Source organism: Lampris incognitus, chromosome 2, assembly GCF_029633865.1.
Source record: "Lampris incognitus isolate fLamInc1 chromosome 2, fLamInc1.hap2, whole genome shotgun sequence".
Lineage (NCBI taxonomy): Eukaryota > Metazoa > Chordata > Actinopteri > Lampriformes > Lampridae > Lampris > Lampris incognitus.
The window spans coordinates 60,705,305-60,722,596 of NC_079212.1; the positions used below are offsets into that span (position 1 = coordinate 60,705,305).

Consider the following 17,292-nt stretch of genomic DNA (forward strand, 5'->3'; position numbering starts at 1 on the left):
ACCCGGTCCCCTCCCCTGTTCTTCAGTTTATAGCACCTGAACTACTTCCCTTTCTAACCCTCCTCATCAACACCTCCCTCCAGGCAGGATGCTTTCCATCTGCCTTCAAGACTGCTGGAGTCACCCCCCTTCTCAAGAAACCATCACTTAACCCCTAACGTCAAAAACTACAGACCGGTTTCCCTTCTACCCTTTCTATCCAAAACTTTCGAACGTGCTGTCTTTAACCAACTTTCTTTGTACCTCCACCAGAAAAACCTCCTGGACCCCAACTAGTCTGGGTTCAGGGTGGGTCACTCGACAGAGATGGCCCTCCTTGCAGTGACAGAATCGCTGCACTCTGCGAGACCAAACTCTCTCTCCTCTGTCCTGATACTCCTGGACCTGTCAGCTGCGTTCGACATAGTGAACCACCAGATTCTCCTCTACCCTTGAGGGGCTGGGTGTCACAGGCTCTGCACTCTCAATGTTTGCATCCTACCTGACGGGTCGCTCCTACCAGGTGACATGGAGGGGATCTGTGTCGGAGCCTCGCAGACTGACTACAGGCGCTCCACAGGGTTCGGTTCTGGGTCCTCTCCTTTTCTCCCTGTACACCACATCCCTGGGTTCTGTTATTCGCTCGCATGACTTCTCTTACCATTGTTAGGCCGATGACACCCAGCTGATCTTATCCTTTCCTCCCTCTGACACAAAAGTAGAGACACGCATTGCTGCGTGCTTGATTGACATCTCGGAGTGAATGGCGACACACCACCTGAAGCTCAATCTGGACAAGACAGAGCTGATGTTCCTCCCGGGGAAAGGTTGCCCGTACCGAGACCTGGCCATCACCATTGACAACACCGTGGTGACGCCAACTCGGACTGTGAGAAATCTGGGCGTGATCTTGGACGACCAACTGTCGTTTGCTGCAAACGTTGCATCGGTTGCTCGATCCTGCAGATTTCTCCTCTACAACATCAGGAGGATTCCCCCATTCCTCACCGACGAGATGGAACAGGTGCTCATCCAGGCTCTGGTCATCTCCTGGCTGGACTACGGCAACTCCCTCCTTGCTGGCGCCCCAGCATTGGCAATCAGACCTCTGGAGCTTGTTCAGAAAGCTGCAGCTTGTCTGGTGTTCTCCCACACAACTCCCCTTCTCATGTCCCTACACTGGCTCCCAGTAGCTGCTCGCATCCAGTTTAAGACTCTGGTGCAAGCCTACAGGTCAGTGAAAGGAACAGCTCCTTCCTATCTCCAGGCCATGGTCAAGCCCTACACCCCCGCCCGACCACGGGACGCCTGGTTGCCCCGCCGCTCAGAGGCCCCTGCTGCCGACTGACCCGGTCATGGCTCTTTTCTGTCCTGGCCCCACAGTGTTGGAATGACCTCCCCACTGATGTCAGGACAGTGGAGTTGCTGCCCATGTTTTGGCACAGGTTGAAAACTAACCTCTTCAAGAACTACTACCCTGTTACTTGTATTTAGCACTTATTGTATTCACTCATTAAAAAAAACAATCTCTTTCTTGCGCTTTTACTTTGGCACTGGTTTTGCTCTTAGATGCTTGTTAAGATGTACTTATGACCTCTGATGACTAGTAGTTCTCCTGATTTCCTATGTTAAATGATGCACTTATTGTAAGTCACTTTGGATAAAAGCGTCGGCTAAATGACTGTAATGTAATGTGTCTAGACTAAAACGTGTAGGCGTCTAGACTAAAACGTGTAGGCGTCTAGACTAAAACGTGTAGGTGTCTAGACTACAACATGGAGGTGTCTAGACTAAAACATGGAGGTGTCAACTAAAACATGGAGGTGTCAACTAAAACATGTAGGTGTCTAGACTAAAACATGGAGGTGTCTACACTAAAACATGTACAAACATAAATGTCTAGACTAAAACATGGAGGTGTCTAGACTAAAACACGGATTTGTCTAAAATGTGTAGGTGTCTAGACTAAAATGTGGCGGTGTCTAGACTAAACATGGAGGTGTCTAGACTAAAACACGGGGATGTCTAGACTAAAACATCTAGGTGTCTAGACTAAAACATCTAGGTGTCTAGACTAAAACATGGAGGTGTCTAGACTAAAACATCTAGGTGTCTATCCTAAAACATGGAGGTGTCTAGAATAAAACATGGACGTGTCTAGACTAAAACAAAGAATCGATGTTGATTTCTTTGCTATCTCTTCAGCTGTGTTGCCTTATTGGATTATTACCAATGTCTGGTCTTGAGTTCATGTGACGAGCTGCACCGGAAATGTTTCATGAAAAAATACTGACATGTTGAATATTTATTTCCAACACTATATGTTGGTGTTAACTGCTAGCTTTAGCTGGAAATAAAACTCTTTAAAATGTCTGGGTATAATTTGAAGACTATTAATAACTTACACTGTGTACACATTACTAAGAACTGTCACTACACTTTGCCTCTGACACTAACACACCATTTGCACATTTGTATATTATTTGCTCATTTTTCATAAAGATATTTATCAGAGTATACCTTCTGTATGCTCTCCAGAGTTTTAACTTTTTAAATTTTATTCCTATTTACTTGTTGTTCTATTGCTTCCACTTGCTTCTGGTGTGGGAAGATGGCAGCGCAAATTCACGTTTGCAGCGGCCTCACCCAGTACTGTCCATGCAGTCTTTGTCCATGTCTGAATTTAAGTTTTGTTCATTTGATGGCTGGGAGAGCTGGTGCTGGTTGGGCTAGGAGAGTTTGGTCTGCTGTGTCTTGTGGGCCCAGGGACCACGGCCCTCCCTGGAGCTGCGACCGAAGAGGTAACACCAAAGGCGGTCTGACAGAACGCAAAAGCGGGGCAGGCTAAGCTAACTGCTAGCCCATGCAGACCGGCAGTTCCGATAACATTGAGGGCGGTCTGGCGGCGACCTCGCCTGGCTTTGACTGTGGTGTTTTTGGTGTCGTCATGTGGAGTGCGGGGAGGTGTGCCGAAGGTATCTGGCTGGGAGACCTGGCGTTAGATCGGCTGCGGGAACCTGGTATGCTGCATCCGGTGGGCCCAAGGACCACAGCCCTGCCTGGAGCTGCGCCCAAAGAGGAAGCACGAAGGGTGGTCTGACAGGACATGGAAGCGAAGCAGGCTAAGCTAACTGCTAGCCCATGCAGACAGGCAGTTCCGACAGTCATCCTGGCTGGCATTCGTTCCCTTGGACAGTGATTTTTTTGGTGTGTTTGTTTAGTTTAGATATATGTGTTAGTTTAGATATATGTGTTAGCTAGTATGTGTGTTCTTGAAGTTCTTGTAGTTTTGGGATATGTATTTTTGTCTTTGTGTTGTACTGCTGTGGGCTGGGGGAAACCATGTTTTCTAAGTGTTCCTGATTCCTGGTCGTTTCTGTTGCAGTTTCGGAGTTTGCCAAAAACATTTCACTGCTAATTGTACTTGCACGTGAAGTATGTGACAAATAAACCTTTGAATCTTGAATCTTGTCATTTTTTTTATATTTGATGTAGAACAAAAACACAGAAAGGGGAAAAATCTTAAAACCATTATTTCAGTGCGATGATTAAAAGTTTGGATAGTTTTAGCAAAGGCCACAGCAGGCTACTATCATCAACATGGAACAGTGCATCTGGATTATCAATAGGCAGAAAATAATTTTCTACTTGCATATCGGTGAGACACTTACAGAACAAGGAACAGGTTCCCTAAAGCCCACGCTGAGCTCATGGCAGAAGACATACAGCAGGAGGCGCTCACATCTCTGAAAAGGAGAGCAAATCAGCAAAAGCTTACCAAAGAGGGTAGATGCCATTAAAAGCTGAGTATGGAGGAGGTACTGACCCTTCTGTCCTCAGGACTCAGGCCGTGGTCAGACTTGGCTTTCTTGCTGTCGTCACAGTATTCAATCTCTGGGTTGGTGAGGTTGCGACAGAACGCACAGAGAAAATCCCCCCTGAGACAAAACACCACACGTGTGAATTATTGTGGACGACACACTTACAAAGGATATCCACTCTGTTTCTGTTAATATTACTTTCTCTTGTGGTTCAGACTTTAAGGTGGTTTTCTTCAAACAACCTGGGTCACATTTTCTCAACTTGACTTAAAACTTTGCCACCATATCAGTTGTACATGTTTTAATCAACTCAGCATCAGTGAATGACTCTTAGCTTCAGCAAGGCTCCATGAAACATGCAAAGATGCAGCTGTTCCACTCTCTTGTGCTGACGTTGATTTAGATAGTAGAAACGGAGTGCTTGTATGACGTTATCATATTTGCAATTATTTGTTTGCAGTGATGATTTTGTAGGGTAGTTGGCATTAAAACTGGCAGCATGCATCGTGTTGAAGCATCACCTGAGCTCATCTGCTTGCAGACAGACAGCTACGGTCTGCATGCATATCAAGCATGTCGGTTTGGCATTGGTGTGGTCCGGTAAAATAAAACAAAACTGATCAGTCCAGTCAAATCTGAACTGACAGTTTTCCTGGTCGACTTTCCACTTTTTCGCGCAGGCCATGTTCTTGGTTTAGGACAGTTATTGATTATGTGTGACTTAGCTGGTGAGTGGCTCTGTCTAGTCAAGGACCATAGAGAGAGCGGAGTACGTCTTACGTCTATGCGCGCTCTACATCATGGGTCAACTGTACAATGTGGGGTGAGGTCAAAATAAAGTAGAGCAGCACGCACTTTATTTCACATGTTGCACACTTTATTTCACGTTATGACAGGTGTGTTAGTGCCAATGAGTTGGCCAGGTCAGTCCCGCGGGCCGCTTATTTGTATTCAGGGGCATACAGGAACATCTGTACTGAATACTGACTGGAAGTCCCCAAGTCCAAATGGGAGACACCGCCAAAGGTGGTTGCGAATGGCAGGGTTATAATCCTGTGACACTTCAAGTTCCAGACTGACAAGCAGGTGCTGGCAAACCAAACAGACATTGTGGTGGTCGACAAAGAACAGAAGACATCAGTAGTGATCGATGTAGCAATCCCAAGCAATGGCAACATCAAGAACAAAGAGCACGAGAAGCTAGAGAAATACCAAGGGCTGAAGGAAGAACTAGATCACATGTCGAAGGTGAAATCCACAGTAGGTCCAGTGGTAATAGCACCACTAGGGGCTGTAACCCTCAAACTGGGGGAGTAGCTCCAGCAGATTCCAGGAACAACATCTGATGTCTCTTTCCAGAACAGTATGGTCCTAGGAACAGCTAAGATACTGCACAGAACCCTCAAAATCCTAGGCCTCTGGTAGAGGACCTGAGCTTAAGAAAGACATGTACCACACGAAAAATCCAGTTAGTCAAGTAAATTCTCTATGAGACAGTACATGCCTGTTTCATGCATGCTATGAACAGGCTTGTACTGTCTCATAGAGAATTTACTTGACTCACTGGATTATTTTGTTCCTTGTTTGTTGAACACTTTCGATGGCTAAAAGGTGGCTTTAGCCATCTTGGCAGCAGATGAGTGAAACAGGCTTGTACTGCAATGTATTAAAGTTTTTTTCCCCTACATCTATCTTAATATTCCATTCCTCCTTTGTTGAGCACTTTTATCAACACCACCTGACGGTTTCTGGAAAAAAATATATATATCACACACATGCAAGTACACATGCAAGGACTTATAAACATGCAAATGTGAGAATGTATAAGATTTGAAATTATTTTAAAAATAAAATTTATTTTATTATGAAAAACAGAAGACCACCTACTTGGGGAAGATTTTAATGGTGGGAACATGGCATTTCATGTGGAACACTTTGGGACAGCGGTCACAGCACAGAAGGTCCCCCCCATTGATGCACACAGCACACCAGTCCTCATTGGGGTCGTCCTCCTTCTCGGTGGGAATAACTGCCCCAGCTGTACTGCCCCTGTCAGTGCTATCTGCCTCCTTGTCAGAACTGCCATTAGTGACGGGACAGTCTGCAGTATTGATGTTTTCAGAGGACGACATAGTTGTGCTGCCAGAGTCATTTTGCCCAGAACAGGGTGTCTCAGACTGGGGCTCTGTTTTGACACGCTCCCCTTGACTCTGGAGACTGTCCTGGCCTGTGGACACAGCTCCAAGCACTGGAAGAGGACTGCTTTCAGGACTACTCATCTAGGGAGAGCATATACAAAGAAATTGGCCTATTTGTAATAAAATACAAAAAATAACATTCCTAATACTGGTTGTGTGACATCACCACTATTTTATGAAAATGTACACGATAGAGATTAAAGGACCATACTGGTGTAATTACAAGTCACTGGCAAGTTACAGTATCTGCCACATGTCCCAGAACTGTTGTATCAGAATGTACCGGAGAGAAGGACTGGAGGTTGGATAAAACACTGCTGGATTTCAACTGGGATATTGAAAACACAGAGTGTGGAATGTAGATGTTAAAGAAACTATTTTTCCAGGCCTTATACAATTTTGCTTAATGGCTGCTTATGGCTTTGTTGTGACTGATAGCTCAGGGCAGAACAAAGTACAGGTTTAGGGTTAGAGGTCAACGACTGATTTCAAGTTGAAACTCTGGAGTTGTGTCATTTTGAGCAGACTAGCAAGTTTTTTTTTTTTTAATAAAGTTTATTAGGAAAACTGTACACACACATTGGATTCTGTCAGTCTGCTGACTGAGAGGTGTCGCTAACTGAGTCCAACTTTTCTTTCACCAGCTTGGAAAAATAGAAAAAATGAGTTGCATGATTCCAAGTTGTGACTTTCAGCAAAAAAGAAAAGAAAAAAAGAAATTAAACTAAAACAAATACATTTCCTTAATGATCCTGAGCTTTGAAAGCATTAGCTGCTAGCATCTTACAATGCTGTGATTACAAACAATCCCAGATCAAGTGTGCACAGTACACATGGCCACTGAAACTCTAGTTAAGGGTCACACCTATTTGCATATGAAACTGATCGTTGGTTTCTATGCAACTGTATTGTTTATAAGGGTGGAGATACCTGCAGTCACTGTATTGTTTATAAGGGTGGAGATACCTGCAGTCACTGTATTGTTTATAAGGGTGGGGACACCTGCAGTCACTGTCTTGTTTATAAGGGTGGAGAAACCTGCAGTCACTGTATTGTTTATAAGGGTGGGGACACCTACAGTCACCGTATTGTTTATAAGGGTGGGGACACCTGCAGTCACTGTATTGTTTATAAGGGTGGGGACACCAGCAGTCACTGTATTGTTTATAAGGGTGGAGAAACCTGCAGTCACTGTATTGTTTATAAGGGTGGGACACTTGCAGTCACTGTATGTTTATAAGGGTGGGGACACCCACAGTCACCGTATTGTTTATAAGGGTGGGGACACCTGCAGTCACTGTATTGTTTATAAGGGTGGGGACACCTGCAGTCACCGTATTGTTTATAAGGGTGGGGACACCTGCAGTCACTGTATTGTTTATAAGGGTGGGGATACCTGCAGTCACTGTATTGTTTATAAGGGTGGGGATACCTGCAGTCACTGTATTGTTTATAAGGGTGGGGACACCTGCAGTCACTGTATTGTTTAAAAGGGTGGGGATACCTACAGTCACTGTATTGTTTATAAGGATGGGGATACCAGCAGTCACTGTATTGTTTATAAGGGTGGGGATACCTACAGTCACTGTATTGTTTATAAGGGTGGAGATACCTGCAGTCACTGCATTGTTTAAAAGGATGGGGATACCTGCAGTCACTGTATTGTTTAAAAGGGTGGAGATACCTGCAGTCACTGTATTGTTTAAAAGGGTGGGGGTACCTGCAGTCACTGCATTGTTTAAAAGGGTGGGGATACCTGCAGTCACTGCATTGTTTAAAAGGGTGGGGATACCAGCAGTCACTGTATTGTTTATAAGGGTGGGGATACCTACAGTCACTGCATTGTTTATAATGGTGGAGATACCTGCAGTCACTGCATTGTTTAAAAGGGTGGGGATACCTGCAGTCACTGTATTGTTTAAAAGGGTGGAGATACCTGCAGTCACTGTATTGTTTAAAAGGGTGGGGGTACCTGCAGTCACTGCATTGTTTAAAAGGGTGGGGATACCTGCAGTCACTGCATTGTTTAAAAGGGTGGGGATACCTGCAGTCACTGTATTGTTTAAAAGGGTGGGGATACCAGCAGTCACTGTATTGTTTAAAAGGGTGGGGATACCGGCAGTCAGTTGAGACTGAAGAGGTCACTTAGGGCTCTGACACACCAAACTGACGGTTGGCTGTCGGCCAATGTCGGGCCATTGGTGAGCGTCTGTGACCCTAGTTTTTGTGGTGTCCCGCACCATCGGCACTAGTCGGACCCGTCAGCAGCTTTTTGGGCCGATTCAGCATGTTGAATGGACGGAGCCCGTCGATGACAGAGATCACTCTGATTGGCTGTTCAGCTTAGTGAATCAGTGCAGAACGTACATGCTAGTTGGCCGTGGGCTGTACTGCGGTGTGTTAAAGTGCTACTTTTTGGGCGACGTGAGGCGACGCAAAAGTTGCCTTGGTCACCCACTAGTGGGTTTAGTATATATGGGCCCTTACATGAGTGATTACACATATCTCTCAATAAACTAAATTGTCCAGATGAACTGATTCAACTTTCTTTGATTGGCTGCTAGCCATTTCATATCCTGGCAACAATCCCAACAGACACATTAGTTATGACTGTTTGTTTGTGTGTAGTGGACATTATTCAAGAAGTGAGTACTGCCAACCAGCAGGGAACAAACCTCATGTAAAACCTCCATCTGGTTTGACCATCTTTCCTTGGTCAACCAAGGACATCGGTTTCGATGCTGCTAAAGCAAGCAAGCCTATCATTGTTCTGACATCTAAAGCAAGCTCATCGCTTGCTGTTCCAGCAAAGGTAGGACAGGCGGCTCCTGAATGATGGCTCATAACATCACACAGTAGGGCCAACATTATGGCTGCCCAGCATAGGATAGGAAAATGCTGGTACACAATACCAAATGCATGTTCACTGCTGTCAGAGAATGTAACAACATGTCATTTTTTCCTTCAACACTACATTGTCATTCAGTAAATCATAGGTAATAGTTTAGCTACCGTATCACTTAGTAAATCATAGAGGTTATAACTTGGCTACCGTATCACTTAGTAAATCATAGAGGTTATAACTCGGCTACCGTATCACTCAGTAAATCATAGAGGCTATAACTTGGCTACCGTATCACTTAGTAAATCATAGAGGTTATAACTTGGCTACCGTATCACTAAGTAAATCATAGAGGTTATAACTTAGCTACCGTATCACTCAGTAAATCATAGAGGCTATAACTTGGCTACCGTATCACTTGGTAAATCATAGAGGCTATAACTTGGCTACCGTATCACTTAGTAAATCATAGAGGCTATAACTTGGCTACCGTATCACTTAGTGAATCATAGAGGCTATAACTTGGCTACCATATCACTTGGTAAATCATAGAGGTTATAACTTGGCTACCGTATCACTTGGTAAATCATAGAGGCTATCACTTGGCTACCATATCACTTAGTAAATCATAGAGGCTATAACTTGGCTACCATATCACTTGGTAAATCATAGAGGCTATAACTTGGCTACCGTATCACTTAGTAAATCATAGAGGCTATAACTTGGCTACCGCATCACTTGGTAAATCATAGAGGCTATAACTTGGCTACGGTATCACTTGGTAAATCATAGCAGCTATAACTTGGCTACCGTATCACTTAGCAAATCATAGCAGCTATAACTTGGGCTCGTCTGTGCTACATCAATACGCAACCTTTAACTGTTTACTGTAGTGATAGTTATTTTTACAAAAGATGTCATCCCACAGTTTTATCAAACTAAATTACTTCTGCTTTTTTTTTTTTTTTGGTGTGGCTTCTTCCCCCCCCTTTTTTTCTCCCCAGTCTCACTTGGCCAATTACCCCACTCTTCCGAGCCGTCTGGGTGGCTGCTCCACCGCCTCTGCTGACCCGGGGAGGGCTGCATCTTACCATATCTCCTCCGATACATGTGGAGTCACCAGCCGCTTCTTTTCACCTGACAGTGAGGAGTTTCACCAGGGGGACGTAGCGCGTGGGAGGATCACACTTTCCCCCCCAGTTCCCCCTCCCCCTAGAACAGGCGCCCCTACTGTCCAGAGGAGGGGCTAGTGCAGCAACCAGGACACACCCACATCCAGTTTCCCATCCTCAGACATGGCCAATTGTGTCTGTAAACCGGAGGTAACACAGGGACTCGAACCAGCGATCCCTGTGTTGGTAGGCAACAGAATAGACCACTATGCTACTTGGACGCCCGCTAAATGACTTATGCTTAACAACTTTCAAGTCTCACTGGGTGCTGTTCCACATTGGTTTAACATGAAGGGCCATGTGAGTTGGACATGGAGTTGGGCTAATTTTACCCACAAGCCTCAGTTGTGTACAACTATGCTCAACTGATCTGTTAAAGATAGGAACTATCTCCAGTAACACCAAAAAGTCAAAATTACACCAGTATGGTCCATAAGCATTTTAAATAGAGAATTAAGGGTGAGATGGGTCTAGTCTTAATTGTAGTCTTAGGTCTTTTAAGTCACAATCTACAGATTACTCACACATTAAATGTCAACCTGTTGATTCCAACTGAAAACAGCTTGTCAATATGTATGGTGTGTCTCCAAACAGTGCTAAAGCTGCAATGGTGCTACCAACATATATCAAAGGCAAGCCTGGCATTGTGTTATTTTCAAGTAAAAGGGCATATTACTGCGCTCGTGCATATTTGCATATTTTAGCAACAAAGTTAAATGCATAAATTTATCAGACCAACATGCTGATCACTGACCAAAAGTATTAGAAAAGAGTTGGCGTCACTTCCACGATGTGATGTTGTTTTGTCTTATTCATTTAAAACTAAACCTCAGAACAATTACAGTCTCCACTGAGCAGTTGGTTTCTAAACTTTGAGTCACTGTACAAAGTGATGGCCCTAGTTTCAATGTACAATAAAGAAGGCCGACACGACAGCCTGCAGGTGGAAAGCAGTAAATATCATCATCATCAGCATAGCAACGCAGGTGTTTTAATGACACTTCAGGTCTCATCTTAAAACTCTGGTAGTTGTTCATTATGATGCACGTTGCCGGTTACTGGGCAATGCGACTGCTGACTAGGCTATATTACTGGTCTTAAACATTATTCTTTAGCAAAAGGCAGACAGTGAGTCTACAACCACAAATGTGTACTGTGAAAGTAATAATTAAAAAAAAAATATGGACCATGTTTTATTTTTCAAAAATCCTTCAAGACGAAATTATTCAAGTTTCCATACTTCTTCCAAACTTGTATAAGCGACTCTGGAAACATCATTAGCTTAGTGAGACTTAATAAACCAACTGGGTAGGGCTGGATCCATACCATGCAGGCACTCCGTGCTGATTCTAGCCTTCGCTCCATCTTAAGGGAAGAGGAGGAGCCTGATGCCGGGCAGCAGTAGTCCTCTTCAGACCCAGGCTCTTGTTTCACCCTCACCTGCTCTGCTGAAGCACTGCCGGTGGGCCCCGACTTCCCGCCAGAACTACAGCTTACACAAACAAGCCAAATATCAACACTCACTTCAAACTGCATACACAGGAGTACTGAAGAAAAGTAGCAGGTACTCAGAGAAAGTCAAGTCATTTCACATTATTAAAACTGCAATCCCTAACAATTTCCATTATTTTGAGTGAAAGGATGTGGCGATTCTATGTGACAGTCAGTCAATATCACAGTATAACAGCAAAGTTCCAACATAGCTGGATGTAGTAGGTAAGGAGAATTATTGCAATTGGTTTTCTTGGGCTACAAACAAGATGTAGCAGCCATTGTGGCTCATATGCCATCTGCTCACCAGCAAAAAGTCTGCACCCTTATAAAAATGTGACACTTGGATTAGAGTGAAGGCAGTCTTAACTTCTTCAAGTTACACTGTCACACAGTTCTACAGTTATATAGAGCATCTGTCCAACAGAAGCATTGCATAACCATAATAAAGATGCCAAATACCACTAAGTAACCCGACTCTTGGGTCCAGATGGCTAAAGCAATGTTTAATGGAGAAATGTTACCAACTGCAGCTTTCAATTAACTTAGTACACTGCTGGTGAAGGCATAAATGTTACCCCTTGTTATGACTGAGTGAATTGTTCTGTGATATGCTTATTATTTCTTGCTCAAAGATATGGATCCAAGTTGGATTCTTCTTGGCAACAGGATTAACTTACATTTCATTACATTAAACTCTATACATTAACTGGATTGACTGATATAAGCAATTTTTTTTGGAGTTTTTTTTTTCCTTCTCCCTCCCCAATTGTACCTGGCCAATTACCCAACTCTTTGGAGCCGTCCCGGTCTCTGCTCCACCGCCTCTGCTGATCCGGGGAGGGCTGCAGACTACCACATGCCTCCTCCCACACATGTGGAATCACCAGACGTGTCTTTTCACCTGACAGTGAGGAGTTTCACCAGGGGTACATGGCGCGTGGGAGGATCACGCTATTCCCCCCCAGTTCCCCCTCCCCCCGGAACAGGCACCCCGACCGACCAGAGGAGGTGCTAGTGCAATGACCAGGACACATACCCACATCTGACTTTCCACTCGCAGACACAGCCAATTGAGTCTGTAGGGATGCCCGATAAAGCTGGAGGTAACACAGGGATTCGAACTGGCGATCCCCGTGTTGGTAGGCAACGCAATAGACCGCCACACAACCCGGATGCCCCACTTGTAGAATTCTCTAGCACAGGACAAAGGTGGACGCATATAAGCTCTCTTTGGCCATTGGAGGTAATGAGCAATGCCATATAAAACAAACTGACAATTCACTGTGAATTCATTCTTGTAAAGCAGTGTGCATGTAAAGCAGCGTGCATGTAAAGCAGTGTGCATGTGAAGAAGTGTGCATGTAAACAAGTGTGCATGTAAAGCAGTGTGCATGTGAAGAAGTGTGCGTGTAAACCAGTGTGCATGTAAAGCAGCATGCATATAAAGCAGTGTGCATGTGAAGATGTGTGCATGTAAAGCAGTGTGCATGTAAAGCAGTGTGCATGTGAAGAAGTGTGCATGTAAAGCAGTGTGCATGTGAAGAAGTGTGCATGTAAAGCAGTGTGCATGTGAAGAAGTGTGCATGTAAAGCAGTGTGCATGTGAAGCAGTGTGCGTGTAAAGCAACATGAATGAGTATGTAAACAGTTACCTATTAACCAAATATGTGTCCTTCTGGCCCAGCTGATGCTGAATGGGCATGTTAATCTACTTAACATGGTATCACATGTTCTAATTCCCTTAGCGTGTTCTGGAAACATACAAGCGGCTGCTCTTTACCTTCCTCTGCTTCCTGTGCTGGAAGTACTGGAGGGCCGCACTGGAGTGTGGGTGTTAGACAGACCTTTAAATGTATGGGAAGAAAGACGCGAAATGAACACATGGGGAGCAGAGCAGTCATTAAAAGGTAATTTAGGCCATAGTCAAGTTGTGCTGAACAATAAAAAGCACAGTAAATTTAGCTTCCACCCCTTCATTATGGTGGCTACATTTTGATCCATTGTAAGGAAATGCATTAATTTTTCTTCATTTTATCCACTTCCTTACAAAAAAGAGCTAACACAAAAGATGATGTACAGTTCATCTAGTACTCGTACGTTTTCATGCAAGCATAATTTCCAAAGTTACATAAGACTTCATGTGAAGTCAGTGTAGAACAGGTAACTGACAAATGTTATAATGGGTAAATAGGGAAACAAAATCAAGACACAAAACTTAAGAAACTCGGTGAGTATGTCTACAAATCCTCTAAAAGAAAAAAAAAGAAAAAAGATTGCAAATGATCCAGACAGACAGTGGAGGTACCTAAGGAGCCGGGGGAGTGAGTGGAGGGTCCAGGTGAAGGGTTCATGTCTACAGGGCCCAGTTGAGAGTGTGTACTGGCTGTGATGTAGCGAGTCAGGAGGTGGCCCAGGTTGCTGGAGCCCGCGTCTTCTAGCTAACGGCATCCAGAGAAACAAGCATGCAAGCAAATAAAGAAACAAACAAAAACACAAGATATGAATATGTTAAATCACAAGCAACATATTTACAAAGAAAATTTAGGTAGTAAAGCACATCTATATGAACTTGTAAAGCAGAGTTCCCTATTAGTTTTCCCCAAGGGCCAAATGATGCCATGCATGCCAAGTCAAGGGCCAAAATGCCCAGTTATCTTCCACTGTGCCAGTAAAAGTTGTTTATGTGCAGATGTTGTTGCTGCTATTACGATCATTATCATTATTATCATTACTGATATCTTTGTCATTGGTAGTAGTGGTAGTAGTAGTAGTAGTGGTGGTGGTGGTAGTAGTAATAATTTAGGCCTGGGATACTCAAAAGCCTGTGCTGAGGATCACAACAAAAAAAAAACACTCTTATATAAGTCCAAAACCGGCTATTTAATAATGGACAAAAATAAATGGATGTTCATCCAACAATCAGTGAGAGAAGTGAGAGCAACCGGACGAGGCAGTCCTTCTGATGTCAGGCCTGTATTCTCTTGTGGCAAGCCTGAGGCACTGGCCAAGATGTGCAGTGGAGAGTCCGTTTCTTTCCTGGTTCTTGATCGAGTTCATTGAAGAAAACGATGACTCACATGTGCGTGGAGGGGACAGTTCTGAGGACGAGCATTGCAACAGCTCATGTTTTTGAATTGAGCTTGGGGAACCACGTTGATCCAAAGGTCATTCACCCTAACATCCTTGTATTGTGCATTGAGCAAATCAGACGTTCCCATCTCCAAGACTTCCATCTGAAGAGTCTTGATGCATGCTCCATAATCCAGGTAAAAAAATCAAATAAGGCTGATCAGTTCATCTGAACACAACGTTTATTGACAGATACGTCTTATCAATCAACTAAATGACATCTTCAGTCTCCCCACCCTTATAAACAACAGTACCTAATGACTGAGACAACTAAGGCTCAGCAACTAACTAACTAAGCAACTGAGACGCAGTGTTCTGAAAACATGTGTCTCAGCTTTTCCGACATGTGGAATGAGTGTCATATTTGCTTTCAAACCCCAAAACATGCAATATAGTGTACGCTGTTAAGTGCCAGGAGGATTGCTGTGACTTGTACATTGGTGAAACCAAACAGATGCTGGCCAAGAGGATGGCACAACACAGGAGAGCTAACAGGTCAGACCAGGACTCCACAGTCTACACCATCTACAGGCCAGGACTCCACAGTCTGCACCATCTACAGGCCAGGACTCCACAATCTACACCATCTACAGGCAAGGACTCCACAGTCTACACGCCAGTGGCCACTCTTTCAGGGATGAGGATGTGCACATCCTTGATAGGGAGGAACGCTGGTTTCAACGGGGAGTCAAAGAGGCCATCTATGTGAAGAGGGAACGACCATCCCTGAACTCGGGGAGGGGCCTAAGAGTACATCTGTCACCATCTTACAATGCTATGATTGCAACTATTCCCCAACCCTCTGTGCACACACACGAGTGTGCACATGCGCATAGACACACACACACACACACACACACACACACACACACACACACACACACACACACATATTACAAAGAAATCCCCCTCACACCCCCATCTGGACTTAGGGACTTCCAGTTCATAATGCGCACAGATGTCCCTGTACATTACCCCAGCCACTTAGTAATGCCTCTCAGTGTGTGCTGTCCCAAGCCTGCATCTTAAACCCTGCTTCTATGTGCTGGACTATCTCAGAAATCAGGTACATTTATTTTCATTTCATTTCATGCACCCGCACACATGAAATGCAACGAAATATTGTTTCCCCCAGCCCACAGCAGTGCAACACAAAGACAAAAACACATCCACACTAAAACACATATATCCAAACTAAAAAAAAGTGTATTTCTGACTTTGTTGTACCGGATCCTATCTCCACTCCCGTGGGCTTCCTCTTTGGCCTGACGAAGTTGCCCGAGTTTTGCTGTGAACCAGGGCTTATTGTTGTTGAAGATACAGAAAGTTTTGGCGGGCATACACATGTCCTCACAAAAACTGACGTAAGATGTCACAGTGTCAGTGTCCAGGTCTGTAGATGTAGCTTCAAAAACACTCCAGTCAGTGCAGTCGAGGCAGACCTGGAGCTCCAGTTTTGGCTCATTGGTCCATTTCCTCAGTTTTAGCCACAGGCTTTGCAGATTTTAGTTTCTGCCTGTAGGTTGGGATGAGATGAATCAGACAGTGATCAGAGAGGTACAGGGCTGCACGGGGGACAGAGTGATAGGTGTCCTTTAATATTGTGCAGCAATGATCCAGAGTATTTCTGTCTCTGGTGGGACATTTAACATGCTGTCTGTATTTTGGTAGGTCGTGGCTGAGGTTTGCTCTGTTAAAATCTACAAGGATAATGAGTAGGGAGTCTGGATATTTGTGCTCCATGTTTGTAATTTGATCAGCCAGGTGTTTTAACGCCTCTTTAACACAGGCCTGGGGTGGATATAGACACGACCAGAATAAATGATGACAATTCCCATGGTGAATAGAATGGTTTACAGTCAATGAAAAAGGTCTCTAAGTGAGGGCTGCATGATTTCTTCAACACTGTGACATCCATACACAAAGCTTTATTTATGTAGAAATATATGCTGTCACCCCGTATTTTTCCCAATAGCTCCGTTTAGCAGTTTAACCCGGAGGACTTGGAACTGCAGCAGATGAAGTGTACTGTCCGTTATATGCCCACTAAGCCAGGTTTCAGCGAGACACAGGGCGGCAGATCCGGAAAAGTCTTGAGTTTTTTCCATTTATGAGTAGCAGTTCATCCATCTTGTTGGCCAGAGAGCGGACTTTTGCCAGGTGGATTGACGGGAGTGCGGTTCTAAATCCCCACTGTCCCTGTTTAATGTGTGCTCCAACTCGCTTACCCCTTCTGCGTCTTCGCTGTAGTCCGCACAGAGCTGTCTGTACCAGTCAAGAGTTTGGCAAGACTTGCGCTAAAATGTTCAGTTGAAGTTGGTAAAAAGTCTGTTCAGTTTGTCCAGTGGACAATTGGAAGCTTAAAAGTTCTTCCCTGCTGTATGTGATCAGTGAGTGGGGGCTGGAAACTAAACAAATAAACAAAACAGAAAAAGTACAAGAGAGCGCAGAACCGAGGCTATCGTCCACGGTGCCATCTTGATGTTTTTCACCTTGATGTTTTCAGCTAACGTATCTCCGGGCTGCCTTGATCTTGGACTCTCTACGGCTTGTGCTCTTTGTCTTATACCTAAGCATCTCCAGGATTACTGCTGCAGTGGAATATACAAGCTCACTGGTTTCTGTCATGTTGGGAGTAGAGATAGTGAGATGGGTGCA

The 17,292-nt window shown here is 44.4% G+C and overlaps 1 protein-coding gene across 3 annotated transcripts in view; it reads right to left on the reverse strand.

The window, feature by feature from the left end:
• The window catches only part of trim33 (tripartite motif containing 33), a 113,566-nt gene that overhangs the window by 17,026 nt on the left and 79,248 nt on the right, over positions 1 to 17,292 (reverse strand). For 2 of the 3 annotated variants that reach the window (XM_056273046.1, XM_056273044.1), the window contains exons 12-17: positions 13,811 to 13,943; positions 13,286 to 13,349; positions 11,339 to 11,504; positions 5,688 to 6,079; positions 3,806 to 3,917; positions 3,651 to 3,725 (exon numbers count right to left, since the gene is read on the reverse strand). In XM_056273046.1, coding sequence (XP_056129021.1) covers positions 3,651 to 3,725; positions 3,806 to 3,917; positions 5,688 to 6,079; positions 11,339 to 11,504; positions 13,286 to 13,349; positions 13,811 to 13,943 — 942 coding nt within the window. The remainder of the gene's footprint in view (positions 1 to 3,650; positions 3,726 to 3,805; positions 3,918 to 5,687; positions 6,080 to 11,338; positions 11,505 to 13,285; positions 13,350 to 13,810; positions 13,944 to 17,292) is intronic. The other variant, XM_056273045.1, reaches the window with a different exon arrangement.